The 18,103-nt window shown below is 50.8% G+C and overlaps 1 protein-coding gene across 1 annotated transcript in view; it reads right to left on the reverse strand.

Annotated features, from left to right (window-relative positions):
- ABCA3 (ATP binding cassette subfamily A member 3) overlaps positions 1-18,103 on the reverse strand; it is an 85,936-nt gene that overhangs the window by 16,100 nt on the left and 51,733 nt on the right. The window contains exons 13-21 of the mRNA XM_048865921.2: positions 16,403-16,557; positions 15,565-15,720; positions 11,299-11,509; positions 9,959-10,109; positions 8,351-8,449; positions 7,127-7,319; positions 4,759-5,062; positions 3,134-3,407; positions 1,712-1,916 (exon numbers count right to left, since the gene is read on the reverse strand). Of these exons, the coding sequence (XP_048721878.1) occupies positions 1,712-1,916; positions 3,134-3,407; positions 4,759-5,062; positions 7,127-7,319; positions 8,351-8,449; positions 9,959-10,109; positions 11,299-11,509; positions 15,565-15,720; positions 16,403-16,557 (1,748 nt within the window). The remainder of the gene's footprint in view (positions 1-1,711; positions 1,917-3,133; positions 3,408-4,758; positions 5,063-7,126; positions 7,320-8,350; positions 8,450-9,958; positions 10,110-11,298; positions 11,510-15,564; positions 15,721-16,402; positions 16,558-18,103) is intronic.

Here is an 18,103-nt window from a genome sequence, read left to right on the forward strand (position 1 = left end):
AATCGAGACAATAACGGATCCAGCTGGGATGGTCCCATTCTATCTATCCCCAGACTACAACACTGGGCACCATGTACACACCTGAGCATCTCGGAAACATCAGTGAATTTATCCTCAACCCCTGGAGAGACAGAGAAATATTATCCCCATTTTACGGATGGGGAACTGAGTGACCGGGCAGATCAGTAACTTGCCCAAGGTCACAAAGGCAGGCTGAGACACATCAGGCCAGTGGATCCAGGTCTCATCACCAGTTCATGCAAGCCACCAGTTCGCATCCCTCGTGAAGAGGCTCAAGGAGTCCATGGCAAATGGGCCATCAAGAGCTGGCCAGGGAGGGCTGCCCATACCACACCCCTGAGCTACATGACGTGGTACAGCCCAACTGGACTGGCCACATCAGCATCTCCTACAGCTTCTGGCCATTCGGGAGCCACCTTCAGCCCTGCTTTGCCTATTACTGTAATAAGATGGCCCCGATGATAGGAGATGTGTGGGAGTTGACAAAATTACTGGCCTAGTGAAAACAGGGGGGGAGAAGCAGTAGACATGATATATCTTGATTTTAGTTAGGCTTTTGACATTCTCATAAGCAAATTAGGGAAATGTGGCGTACATGAAATTGCTGTAAGATAGGTGCACAAGGGGTTGAAAGACTGTATCAATGGTTCGCTGTCAAACTGGGAGCATGTTGCTAGTGGGGTATCACAGGGGTCAATCGTGGGTCTGGTACTATTCAATACTTTCATTAATGGTTTGGATAATGGAGTGGAGGGGATGCTTATAAGATCCACAGATGACACCAAGGTGGATGTGGTTGCTAGCCCTTTGGAGGCCAAGATTAGAATTCAAAATGACCTTGAGAACTGCAGAATTAGTCTGAAATCAACAAGATGAAAGTCAATCAAGTCAAGTGCAAAGTACTTCACTTATGAAGGAAAAATCAAATGCACAGCTACAAAATGGGGAATCACTGGTTAGGCAGCAGAACTTCTGGAAAGGATCTGGGGGTTAGAGTGGATCACAAACTGAATATGAGTCAACCAGGTGATGTAGGTGTGAAAAAGGTGAATATCATTCTGGGGAGCCTTAACAGGAGTATTGTATGTATGACACAGGAGGTAATGGTCCTGCTCTGTGTGGCACTGGTGAGGCCTCAGCTGGAGTTCTGTGTCCAGTACTAGGCACCCCACACTTTAGGAAAGATGGGGACAAACTGGAGAGTGTCCAGAGGAGAGCAACACAAAAATAATAAAAGGTTTAGAAACCATGACCTGTGAGAAAAAGTTAATCTGGGCACATTTAGTCTTAAGAGGAAAAGAAGGTGGGGGGGGGGGGAGACACCCGATAACAATCTTCATATCCGTTAAGGGGTGTTATAAAAAGAGGAAGGTGATCAGTTGTTCTCCAGTCCACTGAAGGTAGAAGAACCAGTGGGCTTAATCTGCAGCTAAGGAGATTTAGGTTAGCTATTAGGAAAAACTTTCTGACTACAAAGGCAGTTAAGCTCTGGAATAAGCTTCGAAGGGAGGTTGTGGAATTCCCATCAAGGGAGGTTTTTAAGAGCAGCTGGACAAACATCTGTCAGGGCTGGTCTAGGTTGACTTGGTCCAGCCTCAGTGCAGGGGGCTGGACTAGATGACCTCTCGAGGTCCCTGCCAGCTCTACATTACTATGATTCTAAACCAGGGACATGACAGTGGTGACTCACCAGCATCAGCGCACAGGGAATGAGGAAATTGATGAGGTCCCAAAGCAGGGCCGAGAGCCAAAAATTGGCCACGTAGACCCCGCTGACAAACTGCACGTGCTTGGCCTTGATGGCTCTCTCGCTGACCAGCAGGAGCGCGAAGGTGCTGGACAAGGAAGCCATCCCATAGAGCAAGTTAATAGCAATGGCGAACCCAGTCTGGCCTCTAAGGGAACATTAAAGCAACTGGTTAGCAGGGGGAAAATCCCATCAGAGCAATATCGAGCATTTTAACTCATGCTGCTGTAGGCTGCACGCAGACCAAGCTGGTGGCTTGAGCTACTGCGGCTGTATGGCCTATTGCTATCCCCTCCCCCAGCATGGATTCTCATAATGCCAGATGGGTCCTGACCATCTTCCAGACCCACCCCTGGGCTCCCTCCCAGTCACTCTAGGCAGCTCTGAGACCAGTGCTCCAGCCTGGAGAGCGGATGGGCATCTCCGGGAGACGTTCCTGGTGTAATGTGTTCAGCATTTGCTGCACCAAAGGGCAAATCCTGAGCGGTGCTGAGCACCTGCAACTCCCATCGACTTCAGTAAGAACTGCAGACACTGTGCACTACTCAGAATTGGGCCGCAGCAGTTCACCCCTGGCTGGACCTTTATGCATCACACAATTCAGCCTCAATGGCAGGCTGCTTAGGCTGTGGAGAGGAGACCAGGGTTGGAAAAGCATGGTGTGCCGAGGTGCCAGCAGAGCTCGAGCAGCCCTTGTCCACCCCAGGCTCAGCTCAAGGGAGCCAAACCCATGCCCAAGACCTAAGTGAAATAAAAATGAACAAGCACTACAGTAGTAACCCAGCGTCTCCACCCACGGCTCTCAGAGCACCTGGCAACCATCAACTAACCCGAACACTCCCTTGTGAGATCAGCAGCATGATTCTCTGGGAAGAGAGGGGAGTCAAGGCACAGACAAACGTGGTACTGCTTGGCTGAAAGCGGGCATCTCCGTTGTCAAGTACTTGCCTTTAGACACCTACAGCCTGACTTCCCAAGGTGTTCATCAGCTCTATCGTCCACAGCTGGGATCCTGGGCCCCCAGCACCTCCGAAAACCAGGCTCTGGGTGTCTAGAGACAGACTCAGCCACTGAGACACCCACTTTTGCCTATTTGGGTTTACGTGACCTTGGGCGAGGTCACGCAGCAAGTCTGTAGCGCAACTGGAAACAGTGCCCTGATACCCTGACTCCCAGGCCTGTGCTCTTGCCTGAGATAATACTCCCAGCTTTGTTCAGCCTTGGGAAACTCTGCGCGGGACCCTCCGCTGGTGCAAGTTAGCGTGGCTTCATTGGAATGGATGGAACTAGGCCTATTCACTCCAGCTGCGGATCTGGGCCCCTAACCCCTGGCATGAAAGCAAGCAGTAAGGAAGCTGAATGTACTCCATGAGTTGGTCCTTCGCCGTCTCTGTGATGTTCCGGGGCTGGGGATAGTTGGTGACAGTGATGGAAGCATTGGGTCCAGCCAGCAGCCGGAACAGGGCGTTGTCTGCCAGCATCAGTGCAGTGGCGGAGGCATGATACGCCTGGTTGTTGAACAGCGCCGTGATCACCGTGCGGTTTTTGACCTCTCCGAAGGAAGCAGCTGCGATGTAGCGTTCGTTGAAAGTTCCGCCCTCCTCCGCCGCTCGGGAGATCAGGTACTCCTCCAGGTCACCTGTGCCAGGCACACCCACTTCACCATTACAAACGGACCCCAGCAATGCACACCAGGGCCTGAGCATAAGAGATACCAGGCAACTACACTCCACCAGAAGTCAACGGGAGCAGGGGAGGCTCCACACCTCAGAGTCCAGCTCTAATACAGCCTGATGGGGGAATTAGGTGCAAGGCTGAAAGAAATCGCATGCTATACAGGCGGGTGGGTCTTAGGTTTGTGTTGGTGGTGTTTTAATTCAACTTCATTTTAGGCAAACCTCAGAACATGCTGCATGGCTCTGCAAATCCCCAGGGTTTGGATAGGACACACATGACAGGCAACTGATAGATCTGATCAGTGATAGGCAGCTTGCTTAGTATAAAACGGAAATGCCCTTTGAAGGGAGCATAGATACTGCTAGTATGTCTCTGAGAGAAGTCAAAAGAGGTCACACCATCCAGAGTTCTTGCTAAGGGATGAACCTACAGGCCGTTATTTAATGTAACAGAAGAAACAGAATAGCAAGTCTACCAGTAGTGCAAGCATGTCAGAGACAGACAGACAGGCCCACAAGGACCAAACCTAACACATTTGGAGAAGGGTTATTCAAAGAGAGCTGTTTATAGGAAAGCCTGTACAGCAATTCCAGGCCTTCCTATAAATCCAGATTTCCTCATTTAGAAGCAAGATGTGCTTGTGTTTAACACAGCGCTCTGAAAGCCAACATATTTTTAAATTAAATAAACGCACGCAGAGTCTGGGAAAGCTGAATTAAGTTTAACCCCCTGTTCTGGTCTACATGAGGAAACACTGATGCATCTGCAAACATCTACTTGTTTTACAGACTGCAGAGGCTAGCTAAGAGCCAACATAGCCTACCCTGAGAAATAACATGGAGACAATAGGCAGGCTATATGCAGATCTGGATACATTTAACGAGCATTAATACGCACACCTTATATTAAAAACAAAGCCAGTAAATACTGAGCCCAGAACGGAGTTCTGAGCTACTGGAGAAATCTTTTGTTACCCTCCATAGAAAGAATTAGCTACCAGAAGTGCCCAGATTGAAAGGCAGGTGGAAACTGGGAGGTTAAGGTGGAGCTCTGTCTTTAGCATGCCTGCTTAGCGAAATGGTCTAACAGGTCAGGATCAGAAATAACCTATGTACTGCATTACCCAAGCTGTTCAGGATCCAGCGAGGCTGGAATCTCACTTCCCCAGTGTCTGTTGGCTGCATCACATTGATCCTGCTCAGTTATTCTAGCTACTCCCGATCTTCGGACCAGGCAACCAGCAGCTCTTACAGATATGGCCTGATGCTGTATGACCCCTCCAGAGTAGCAGCCCCACCCCTGGCCTGACCTACCTAGCACCTCCTGGGGCACTTGGCCCTGAGCATCCAGTAGCACTGCAAACTGTTCCGCCAGCCTTGGGGAGATCCTGGATGCCTCAGAGACAGAGAAAGGCACGACAGTCTTGCCATACGGGTCCAGCGTCAGCCTGAGCAGCGCAGAATCTCTTGGCCCGGGGAAGGTCTTGGCAACAACCAGAGCAAGGGTTGTGAAAATCAGAGGCACCAGGAACTGCGCTACCACCATCTTCCAGTTGCGCCAACTGTACACTGCCCTCTTCACGAACATGGCATAGAACTGCTGGCAGCGCAGGTAGAACTGAGATGGGAGAGAGGGGAGGGGAGGTTTTAATTGGACACCAGCAGACATCCTAGCAGGACAAGCATGCTAAAACCCATCCCTGCTGGGCCCTTCCTGACCCAGACAATGCTAACTGGACTAACATCAGAGCTCCCACTAGCGATGCTGGCTTCCAGCAAAGCCCACCAGGAGATTATGAGGGATTAACAACTTGACTTCTGATGGCAAGGTCAACAATCTGCAACTAACGAACAGGCCACTGTCAGCTTGAGATCCGATCCGTTTTCAGAAGAGTAGCTCCTGCTCCCAAGGCCCCAGCCAGTTTTTGTGGTTTTACAACCACCTTGTCTTACTTTTTTCTCTTCTCCCCTGTGGCTTAGTGACATAGACACACAGAGCAACAAGAGAACGTGATCACACAGGGTGCTGCTGCATCTGCACAAAGCGAGAGAAAGATTGTGTCCACTAATCTCCTTCAGTGCTAGGCGTAGGCGCGCTGCTTGGAACAACAGCAGGGAAAAGATTAGATAATCTGCATCTCTTTCAATCGGAAGTGACCCTTTAAACATAACCTTTGCAGTGTTGTTGTAGCTGTGTTGGGGGGCCCAAGACAGCTTGTCCCTTCTACCCAACAGCAGCTGATCCAATAACAGACATTGTCTCTCCTCTAGATCTAATGCACTTTTAAAAGGGCTGCAGTGGCTATTCCCTCATTGAATGCACAAAATCCATCTAGCAGAGGAAAGACACCATAGAGAGGAAATCCGTCTTTATAGTGCTGGAAATATTCAGTGTTAAACATTGACAAGAGTAAGACCAGGACATTTCAAAAGGAGACAGGCATTCTTGTACTTCCCAGTTAAAGGCTTAAGATGCACAAGATCCAGTGATTTTGCTGTGGTGGAATTCTACCTCTTCTCCTATACACCTCAACCCTGGCACAGCAACTAGTGCCGGTCAAATAAGAGGGGTTTAAGAAAGAAAGAAATAAGAAAGAGAGAGACCAAGACACAGCTCAGATTGCAATTCTGGGCATTTGAAATCAGAAGCAGTGGGAATCTAGAGTCAGAGGATGGGACTAGAATCAGGACTCCTGGGTTTTAATTCCTGACTCGGTCACTCACTCACTGTGTAAGCTTGGGCAAGTCACTTCACCGCTCTGTGCCTCAGTTTCCCTATATGTAAAATAGGGATCCGATACTGACCTGCCTCACAGCTACACGGGTGAAGCTAGCCAATCACTGTGCTCTTGAATGAACTTGCACAGAAAAATGACAAAAGACAAAAACACTATCAACCATGGGAGGACACTTCAAAAAGCAATCGCTCCACATCTGGCCGCTCCAAGAAAATATGCGCCACACCTTTGACAGACACCCCTGGGAGCTTAAATTCATAACTTTGCTAGATACCAAAAATCATGGACTCAATAGAGACACTGGTTGTATGTCTCATTACAACAACCTGTAACACACTAACACTGCTTTGCCTTATGACTGCAGTGTTTGTTAAATGCCCACTTCATCTTGAATGATCTCCTGCAATATGTGTTAACTCCTTACTAAGCTTAATAACCTGTTCCCCCTTGCATTTAGCTGTGACACAGATTCCCTTTCCCAGACCTGAAGAGGAGCCTGGTGTAGCTGGAAAGCATGTCTCTTTCACCAACAAAAGTTGGTCCAATAAAAGATACTACCTGCCCCATCTTGCGTCTTTGTCTCAATAGGACAGTTCAATTTCTGTAGAGTGAGTCAGTTAACGTTAGTGAAGTGATTTGAGAACCTCTTGCGGAAGGGTCTAGTGAAGTGCTTTTAAATTATTCTTATTAATAGGGAAAAGCACCATATGCTGCTATGTGGCCCAAGACTCCTAGGGCCAAATTCAGAGAAGGGCTAGATTTCGAGGGATTTAAGCAACTTGGGATGTAACTTACACCTTCTTCCTTCCCCCCTCAATGTGTAAATTACTCTCAGACTCACCTCTAAATCTGGCTCTGTCTTGATTTCCTCCAGACCCCAACCAAGCCAGTGGAGACGCACTCTAGCCTTCCCTATGCCCGGATATTCCCGACAGAGCACTCACCCCCGTGTTCAGTTTGATACTGGAGCAATCCTCCGTGATCAGAGCCCCACTATCATCAGTCATGTCAGTCATTCCACTCAGGCTGCTGGAGTCATCCATGGCCCAGTCATTGGACCGCCTCTCGTGCTGGTACTGCAGGGCAGGGAGTTGGATGGCTTGGATATCCATGCTGGAGTCCACCAGTTTGCCAACCCTGAAACAGAAGGAAAAGCAGCCAATGGAAGTCAGGCAGAGAACTGAATTTCATGCTGCTACGTTAAAACAAAGGAGACTCATGGATCAGTGCTAACAACTTGCACTACAGATCAGCCTGAGCCCACACAACCATGCAGGGTTGTAAACGGACAAGCTGAACTCCAGGCCACAGGCCCTTTCTCAGCCTACGTTCATTCAGACTTTTGCCGGATCGACTCATTCCCCCACCCTGTATTCTTCTCTCAGCTATTCATTCCCAGTTCAGCCATGAAGAGGAGGGTTCGTGGAAAGCTTTTTACTGTGAAAATGTTGGTCCAGGAGCTCCGGGGGGCTCTCGTGAACGCTGCTTGGATTTTTTTTAAATCCAAGACGACAGATTTGGCGGCTTTGGCCAATCACGTGCTGACTCAAGTGGCATTTCAAGAGAGCCTCCCAATCCAACTTCACAGTGCCCTAAACAGCAGCTTGACTTGGGTTTACCACCAGTGACACATAGTTGAAGTGGAAGAGGTCTGTGCTGTGGGTCTGAGGGCTGGCAGGGTTCAAACACTGTTAATGACTCATACAGAGGTGAAAAATGTATAAAATTGAGTGCGAGGATACTGGAGTAATTGCCGGAATGACTGGGGATCAGCCGAGTCCCTTCTGGACTTCCGTGACTGACTATGAACAACAGGAGTCAGGGCTACACTAAATCTCAGTGATCAGTCGCGTAAGAGACGCATGAAGCCCAGACACCCCAGGAGGGTTCAGTTGTTTCCTTAGAGGTGCCTAGAGTGTCCTTACTCTCAGTACAGGTTTTACACGTCCACCTCGCACAAGCTATTCTGATCTCAGAGCTCCACTGCAAGACTCAGATCTGGAAACCTTTCCTGAGAGGACAAGGAAGGGGATTGGGTTCACTCGTCATGTCACTGCATTGAAACGGATATTACTGCTGGGGCTCGTATTCGGAGACACCACCTTTAGTGAGTGGGGGTGCAAGCCTTCCCCGCTGGCTGTCCAAACGGCTCATCGCGTGATACCCACCTGAGGAAGACCTCCTCCATAGTGGTGACAGATGCACCATAGCTAGCGATCCCCAACTCCTCCCGTTTCTGCTCCAGCTCTGTGAACAGTGCCTCAAACCTGCCAGGACAGGGATGGAGTTAGAAGCTATATTCTGGCCCTTGCTAGAAGCCGGCTCCCCAGTTTCCCTGTGCAGAGGCCAGGCAGTAGCCAGCCACACTTGTTCATTAGGATGCCAGGCAGACAGCGCCCTCTGCGTGGCTTGATGTGAGACAAGCTTGTTCAATTAATGGACCAGCAGAGGGTGAAGGGAAGCAAGATAGAGTAGAACAGCAGTTCACCAGTAGGTGTTGTCGCCCTAGATACCCAGTGTCGGGATTTCAGGCAGACAGGGTTGTACGGGAATCAAGTTAGCTAAGGGCAAAGAGACCGCCCAGACACTGGCCAGGCGCTGGCATGAGCCAATGAGCCTGGGTTCCATCGTGCAGCTCCTGCATTCAGTGACGCTTTGGCTCCAGAGCAGCTTTTCCGCTCAGTCTTTACCCACCTGCCTTGCAATGGAAGCTCTGGGTGGTTTGCCAAGAGCACTGTCATCTCATTGCAGCTTCACTAAGCCCCTGTGGAAATGCTAATCAGCAGCATTAACTATTTGTATTAACTGTTTATATCCCTGTTGCACCCTCGGCAACTAGCCCTACTGTGCGACGACATGGCCCCTGCCCCAAGGAGCTCACAATCCAAGCAGCCCACCAGCGATACATCCCCACTACCATTAGTGACAGCATGCCTGGGAACAGCAGGGATCTCCCCCCAGGAGTAGGAGCACTCCGGTGCCAAAATCGGACTGCTCTAGCCTTGCCTAAATGGAGGTGGAGGGCTCCTGCACTGAGCACAGAGTCACGCAGCAAAGCTGCTTCCTCAGTCTCTTTTCTGTGCAACTGAGGGGCGACCTATATGCCCCACTCAGGCAGTCTGGTCTGTCTTCTCTAGATACAATAGCTGGGGTGTACCAGAGACCCTCCATCCTAGAAACGCTATTGGCCAGTCCAGGCAGAAGCCCTGTTTGGCAGTTGGGAATGCCCCAGGTCCCAAAGGGAGTCAGCATCAGCATTATAACCAGGTCTCCTGGGTCATAATCCTGTGCTTTAACCACCAGGCAACACTGCTCCTCTAAGCAGCCCTTCAATTGATAGCTTTGCTTTTCCTACTGGCTGTTTGCCCAGTTTAGTCTGGATTTCTGTCCATGTTAGGTACCTCTCTGGCACCCATCACCACAGCGTGTGGGGGACTCACAGTCTTTAATGTATCTACCAGCATCCTGGGAAGCAGGGCAGAGCGACTGTCCCCATTGTACAGATAGGACCTGCAGCCCAGCCAGGCTAAGGGACTTGCCCAAGGTCACATAGGAAGTCTGGGGCAAAGATTTGGACCCAGGCTCCCATGTTGTAGTCTAGTGCCCTAACCACTGGCCCAGCTTTCCTCCTACACCTTGCTGGATAACCGAGCAGTGCAGCATAGCTTAGGTCTCTAATTGCTGACAGGCCTTGTTTGTGTGCCAGAAATCTGGGCCCCACAGCCATGTAAACAGCAGTGAAGGCAGCTATGGTAATTGCTGAGAGCAGCTGTTACCTGTGTGTGCTCTCTGTGGGCAGAATGAAGGACAGCTCGGCCCCAGCATTGCTCTCCAGGCTGGCATTGGGCACGTACTGACAAATGAGGCGGGAGATCTCCCCTAGGTTACAGTACGGCTCCTTCACCATCACCATGTGGTAGCCAGCACCTGGGGGAAGATCAGTTAAAGACAAGCACCAGTCACAAAGGAAATTCCTTCCAGGGCATACCTAGCCTCTTGCTGCTGAGGAGAAGACAGGGCCTGACCTAATGCCACATTACATGGACTTCTACAACCTAATGCAAGGTGGCACCTTGACAGGATCTGAAGGGAGGCTCACCTGCTCTCCTTAGCTGGGAGCTGGTGGACGTGACCCCAAGGACTAGTGGATAGTGTTGATCTAGAGGGGGGCCCTCAGGAATCACAGCACCAGCAGGAGCGGAAAACCCTCCCAGCCTCACGGTGTCTGCAGTCTCTCTAAAAACATACGAGCATAAGAACGGCCAGACTGAGTCAGACCAACGGGCCATCTAGCCCAGATTCATATCTTCTGACAGCAGTCGGAGCCAGGTGCTTCACAGGGAACGAACAGAGCAGGGCAATTATCAAGTGATCCATCCCCAGCTTCTGGCAGTTAGAGACACGTGGTGCATGAGTCGTGTCCCTGACCATCTTGGCGAATAGCCATCAATGAACCTATCTGCATGAACTTACCTAGGTTCTCACCATGAGGAATATGGGCAGATGACATCTCCGAAAGAGAGAACGGCAACAGGCAGGGGAGTGAGTGAGTGAACAGGAATACAAAACGGCCAGAGGTTTCCTTGTTAGAGCCACCACCCCTTCGCCCTTGGATTCTCCTTCTCCCCAAGGTGCCTGATGTAGACACGCTCCAGGGTAGACGTAGACTCCTGAGCCCACGAGTGCTCTACACTAGGCTGCCTAGGGGCACCGATCACCTGCAGCAGCACCCCTGCCTCCAGCCCAGCACTGCAACCCTAAACAGGGCCTGAGGAGGACGAAAGGCAGACTGGAGAGAGAGCCCACCCTGCATTCACACTGCTGGGGTGGGTTCTGTCCCGTGGGACTGGGCCCAGCTCCCTCCGCCAGTCCCCCTCCATCAAGATGATGGGGCAGCTGGCCAAATCTGAGCGAGCAGTGTTGCGACCTGGCATATGGGGTTGCAGTGCCCCTCAGGTTTGGGCCAGGATACCGTCTGTCACGATGGAGGGGTGGCAGCTGTGCCAAACCAGTCATGGGGAGGGGAAGCTGGGCCAAACTTGAGCTGAGGGCCCTGTGCAGGTGTACACTGGTTAATCTGGGCCTGATTCCTATGGGTGCAGTGGCCTCCCCATACCATATTTGTGCTTGAGGAAGAGCGAGGACCCGCAGCATTGCAGCTCGCCCTGGGCCATGATGGCAATGCGGTCTCCAAGCAGGTCTGCCTCGTCCATGAAGTGGGTGGTCAGCAGGATGGTACGGCTGCTCCTCTGGTGCTGGAGGAGGTCCCAGGTGGCCCTGCGGGAGGCTGGGTCCATTCCTGATGTCGGCTCATCCAGCATCACCACCTGTGCACCAGAGAAGGTTGTCCATTAGATGGGCCCGAGGCAGACCTGGCACTGTGCAGGGACCTGAGCTAAACACAGCCCTGGCCTGGCAGCTCCACAAAGACATGGGGAGCGGGGACATAGATAGTTAGAACAGGGTCACAGGAGCAACAAGTGCGAAATTAGGGGTGGAATCAGCCCAGCATCTTACATGTCTGTACACAACTGCAGGGCAAACTGGGGAACAAACAGGAAGAACCGGCAGTATTAGCATATGAGCTAAACTCTGACTTAATTGGCAGCAGAGACCTGTTGGGATAAGTCTCATGACTAGACGATTGGTAAAGAGGGGTGTAGCTTGCTCAGGAAGGACAGACAGGGTAAAAAGGGAGGAGGTTTGCATTATACATCAAGAACATGGACACTTGTTCTGAGGTCTAGGAGGTGGTGAGAGGAAGATCATTTGAAAGTTTCTGGGTAAAGAACAACAAGGGTAAAAAATAGGGGTGACATCATGGTAAGGGTCTACTATAAAGCACCAAATCAGGAAGAGGAGATGGATGAGGTATTCCTAGGACAAACAACAGAACTATCCAAAACCCAGTAGCTGGTAGTAATGGGGGACTGGAACTACCCGGACATCTGTTGGGAAAGTAACGTGGCAAAAGACAAACTTTTCAGTAAGTACTTGGAGGGTATTGGGGACAAGTTGTTTCTGAATGTGTAGGAAAGAACCAGGCAGACAGCCATTTCAGACTTGATTCTCAGCAACAGGGAGGAACCGGTGGTGAATCTGAAGGTGGAAGACTATTTGGGTGAAAGTGATTCACAATTCCAAGGAAAGGAAAAAGAGTGAAACAGCAGAATAAGGACAACGGACTTCCAAAAGCTGACTTTAATAAACTCTGTGAACTGGTAGGTCAGGTCACCATGGGGAGAAAATCTAAGGGATAAAGGAGTTCAGGACAGCTGGCAGTTTCTCGTGGAGACAACTGCAAACTACCCTGATGCAAAGAGGGAAAACAGGAAGAGGCCAATATGGCTGCGTCAGGAGCTCTTTAATGACCTAAATGTCAAAAAGGAACCCTGCAGAAAGTGGGAAGACGACGACTTGCTAAGGAGGAGTACAAAAGAACAGCACAAGCACATACAGACAAAATCAGAAAGGTTAGCCACAAAATGAGTTACACCTAGCAAGGGACATAAAAGGCATTAAATACATTAGCAACAAGAGAAGGAGGAAGGAAAGCGTAGGACCTCTACATCAGAGGTGGGCGAACTACGGCCCGCGGGGACCCTCCTGCCCAGCCCCTGAGCTCCTGGTCCAGGAGGCCAGCCCATCCCCCGCAGCCTCAGTGTGCCGTGCTGCCGGTGTAGTGTATTCAACTGCTCCGCATAGGAATGTGCTACTGGTAGCAGTTACGGAGAACCATTTACTACACTACACCGATGCAACGCTCTGGGCGGCCGGCCTGTAGCACCGCTAGCCACCAGTGTTCTGTGCTGCGCGGTAAGGGGGGTTGGATAGAGGGCAGGGGAGTTCGGGGTTGTGGTCAGGGGATGGGGTTTGGGCGGTCAGAGGGTGGGTTGAATGGGGGCAGGGGTCCCGGGGGGGCAGTCAGGAAGGAGGGGGGTTGGATTGGGTGGTGGGGGGCAGTGAGTGGGGTGTGTGTGGATGGGACAGGACTCCTGGAAGGGGGGGGGGCGTAGCCTCCCCTAACCAGCCCTCCATACAATTTCCAAAACCCAGTGTGACCCTCAGGCCAAAAAGTTTGCTCACCCCTGCTCTACCCAGCAGGGAAGGAAAGCTAATAACTGATGACATCAAGAAGGCCGAGGTGTTTAATGCCTGCTTTGCTGCAGTCTTCACTAAACAGCTTAAATGATGATCAGATACTCAACAGAATTAATATTAACAAGGGGAAAGGAATGCAAGCCAAAATCGGGAAAGAACAGGTTAAGGAATCTTTAGTTAAGTTAAAATGTATTCATGTCAGCACAGCCTGATGAAATTCATCCTAGGGCACTTATAGAAGTGGTTGACGCAATCTTGGAGCCATTAGCAATTATCTTTGAGAACACATGGACAACAGGTGAAGTCCCAGAGGGCAGGAGAAGGGCAAACATAGTACCTGTGGTTAAAACGGGGGACAAAGAGGACCTGAGAAATACACACCAGTCAGACTTACTTCAATCCCTGGAAAGATAATGGAACAAATTACTCAGAAATCAATTTGTAAGCTCCTAGGGGATAACGGAGTTATAAGGAATAGCCAGCATAGAGTTGTCAAGAAGAAATCATGCCAGACCAACCTAATTGCCTTCTTAGACAGGGTTATGGCCTAGTGGAAGGGGGAAGCAGTAGACGTGATGTACCTTCACTTTTAGTTAGGCTTTTGACCCAGTCCCACATGACAGACATTCTCGTAAGCAAACTAGGGAAATGTGGTCTAGATGAAATTACTATATGGTGGGTGCACAACTGGTTGAAAGACTGTACGCAAAGAGTAGTTATCAATGGTACATTGTCAAAGTGGGAGGACATATCTAATGGGTTCATGCAGGAGTCAGTCCTGGGTTGGGTACTATTCAATAGTCTCATTAATGACTTGGATAATGGAGTTCAGAGGACGCTTATAAAATTTGTAGATGACATCAAGCTAGGAGGGGTTGCAAGCACTTTGGAGGCTAGGATTGGAATTTGAGACGACCTTGACAAATGGGAGAATTGGTCTGAAATCAACAGATGAAATTAAATAAAGACAGGTGCAAATTATTGCTCTTAGAAAGGGAAAAAATCAAATGCTCAACTACAAAGTGGGAAACAGACAGGAAGGAAAGGATCTGGGAGTTATAGAGGATCACAAACTGAATATAAATCAACAATGTGATGCTGGTGTGAAAAAGGTTAATATCAGTCTGGGGTGTATTAACAGGAGTGTTGCATGTAAGCCACAGGAGGTAACTGTCCCGCTCTACTCAGCACTGGTGAGGCCTCAGCTGGAGTTCTGTGTCCTGTTCCAGGCATTGCACTTTAGGAAAGAAGGGGACAAACTGGAGAGAGTCCACAGGAGAACAACAGAATTAAAAAAGGTTTGGAAAACCTGACCTACAAGGAAAGGTTAAAACCTAGGCATGTTTAGTCTTGAGAAAAGATGACTGAAGGGGGACCTAAGAACAGTCTTCAAATGTGTTAAGGGCTGTTACAAAGAGGATGGTGATCATCTGTTCTCCTGTCCACTCAAGGTAGGACAAGAAGTAATGGGCTTAGTCAGCAGCCTGGGAGCTTTAGGCAATAGGGAAAACTTTTAGCTACGAGGGCAGTTGGGCTCTGGAACAGGTTTCCACGGGAGGTTGTGGAATCCCCGTCACTGGAGGTTTTAAGAACCAGTAGGACAAACACCTGCCAGGGATGGTCTAGGAGGTTTATGTGGCCTTGCCTTGGTGCAGGGGGCTAGAATTCATGAAGACTTAAGGTCCCGTCCAGCCCGACATTTCTATGATTCTGTGGCCTGCAGGGATCCGCAAGGCCTGGGCTGAATGCATCCCCAAGCTAGCAGCTCTGCACAGACACGGCACAGCACAGAGGGACAGCCCCAGCCTGGGCTGAACACAGCTCTGCACAAGTGTGTAATGGGCACAGTGGAGGGACCAACTGCCGCACACTGGTCTGCCCCACCAGTCTAGACACGGTCGGTACCGACCTTGGCACTAGTCCAGAACAGGCAGCCCAGCCTCCCGACTTCCATTCCGAGGGTACCAGACCCCCCCAACACCTGCTGTTCTAACAAACCCTCCTGACTCACGAGGGGAGGGGCAGCCTTCGGCGAGCTCAGCGCCCATCCTGCTCCAACAGGCTGGGATGGCAGCAGCAGTTTGCCACAGCCCTGTCCCCAGAGAGCCCTCTGCTATAGCCATTGAATGACACAGCCTCCTTGTGCCCCTGAGATCACCAGTGCACCTCCTGGTGGGGGAGCAGGAGGGGCCCGGGACCAGCCACTCTGCCCGGGAGCTCCCTCACTACCACTCCAGCCCCCGGGCTCCACAGGACCACCTGAGCGAAGGGAGCCACTTGCCTTGGAGTCCCCGATGAGTGCGATGCCGATGGACAGCTTGCGTTTCATGCCCCCGGACAAGGCCTTTGACAGAGAGCAGCGCTTCTCCTCCAGGTTCAGCAGCCTCACGATACGGTCTATCTCCTCCGGGCACTTCAGCGAGGGGTAGCCCTTCAGCTGGCAGGCAAGACGAAAGAAGGGTTAACAGTTAAGAAAGCAAACCCAGCAGGGAGGAACCTGCCCCCTGCCCCATACTGACACAAGATATGAGGAAAGCCCCTATGCAAGGGGCCTTGTTCACTCCGCTCCTGGTGTAAGGACATGTCCCATGCTCCCTCTCTACCCATGCTTCTGCATTAACCAGGAACGCAAAGTCAGGAGAAGGAGAAGAAGTTAACCACTCAGCTCCTGCCACAGAGTGAATTCTTTCCTGCAGCAACCCAGTCTCCAGCCCAGTCACACCCCGCCCCCAGCGGGCTGGGAAATGGGACTGCGAGATGCCTCAGTGGGAGACCATCCTTAGAGCCGCTCCACTCTAAGATAAACTGGATGGAATAAGCTACTCAAACCAAAGACAGTGCTTCTGCAGGGTTTGCACCTGTTCAATCAAACCAGCTGCAAGCTGGCATGTAGATAACCCCAGTATGGATAGAAAATTAAAGGATAAACATTACTTTCTATTATTCGTATGAAAAGTATAAACATAAGTGTTTAGTGCAGGGTGCACGCAGGAGTAACATGGCGCTACACTACGGACTGCAGCTGCTGTGCCCAGCCCAGAGCTTCAGGTCACCATTCTGCAGGCACAGCCGGACCCCCGGCCTCTTCCCTCCCAGGATGCCACACGTCCTCCGCTCACCGCAGAGTAGAAGTACAGGTGCTCCGCCACGGTCATGTTGTCAAACAGAACATCGTGCTGGGGACACAGACCCAGACTCCTTCGGATCAGAACCATGTCCTGGGAGATCTCATAGCCGCTGATGTAAGCCTGGCCGCTCGTGGGAGGATACAGACCTAGGAGGTGGCAATAACCACATGTGGGTAAGAGCAGTGAGGTGCCAGGGCCCAGTCTCCTCCCAGCCCGCACTGGAGAACCTCAGCTCCCAAGCCCTGTGGCTTCCCACACCCCTCACCCTAGGCTGACTAACCTTCACTTTAGCCACTGTGCTTCGAAGAACTGAATGGGGCTCCCCTTAGAGCCACTCTGTACCACCCCTTAATTAGTTTCTTCCCTTTACCCTGATGGAGCTGATTTCACAGAGCTCCCAGAATGGCCTGAGTAGGGAGAGAGATGGGTGGGGATGTGAACATGTCTGCCATGCAGCAGTGCACAGCACCTGCCACTACACCACTGTCCCACACTGCCTGAAATCCCCTTCAAAGACAAAGGAAGTCTCGGTCCTGGCTTGGCTGCATAGCCTTGTTCAGCCAGCAAAGCGCTCTGCTGTAGGGAGAGGCACAACTCACTGCAGGGGCCAGGAATTCACCTCTCCCTTTGCACAATTGGCAGAGGTTCTGCTGTCCTCTGATACATCAGCTCTTGGCTGCTACAGGAGGCAGGATACCAGACTGGCTGAACCAATGGTCTGATCTGGCCTCGCAAGTCCTATGTCCCACACACTGCTGAGAGCCACATGAAGGTTGGGCCAACCCGCGGGATTCAGCCATCAAGCAAGAGAGCCTGATGAGATTCCCACATTTCATCTTCCGATCCTTGGGCCAGCAGAGGCAGCGCGCTAGGCCCCATGAGGAGGAGGAGGTACGGGCCATGTGTCACCCCACAGCTCCTTGAATTGTCAAGAGCCCTTCATTTCCAGATAGCCATTTGCTATGCAATAGCAATGGTCTATCGTTCTGTGGCATGCACCAAGGCGTTGCACAGGAAAACGAGGTGGTGTGTGGAAGCAGGGTGTTCAAAGGAACAGGCCAGGACAAAGTACAACAGCTCACCTATTTGTAACAGGACAGACACCGGAGAAGTGCACAGAACAACTTTTAGACTTCAAACAGGCTTTTGATAGCACTTAGCAGCAAGGGGCAAGGCAAGTTAGGAGAACGTATGGCACCCCAGAGAAACTGATCAAGCTGAGAGAAAACATCCACAGCAAGTTGCTGAGAGTGGTGAGAGTCGCCAAAAGGAGCGGTTCAGGATGACCATAGGAGGGAGAGAAGGGCCCATGCTAATCGGCAGGTTTGTTCCACTTGGTACTGGAAGCAGTATGGGCTGTAGCACTGAGAGAAGTCACGTTATATGGGAGGACAGAGAACAACGCACAGACAATATTGCTCCCCTCCCCCACCAGCACTGACCAAGGAAGATTTACAAAGAATAGCTGACAAGGCGACAGGGAAAGTAGAAAATTTGGACAGAAGATCAGTATGGAGAACACAAATAATACGGCAACTGGAAGGCAGGAGGAAAAAGGTAAAGATCAGAGAAAAAGGACTAGAACACGCGGGAAATCTTGTGTGCCTTGGAGGACTAGGCGTGGAGAATGGGAATTGTTACAAGGACACAAAAAGACTTGGACTAACGGCTACTGTATTCAGAAAACTGCAA

This window comes from Caretta caretta, chromosome 10 (genome assembly GCF_965140235.1).
Source record: "Caretta caretta isolate rCarCar2 chromosome 10, rCarCar1.hap1, whole genome shotgun sequence".
Lineage (NCBI taxonomy): Eukaryota > Metazoa > Chordata > Testudines > Cheloniidae > Caretta > Caretta caretta.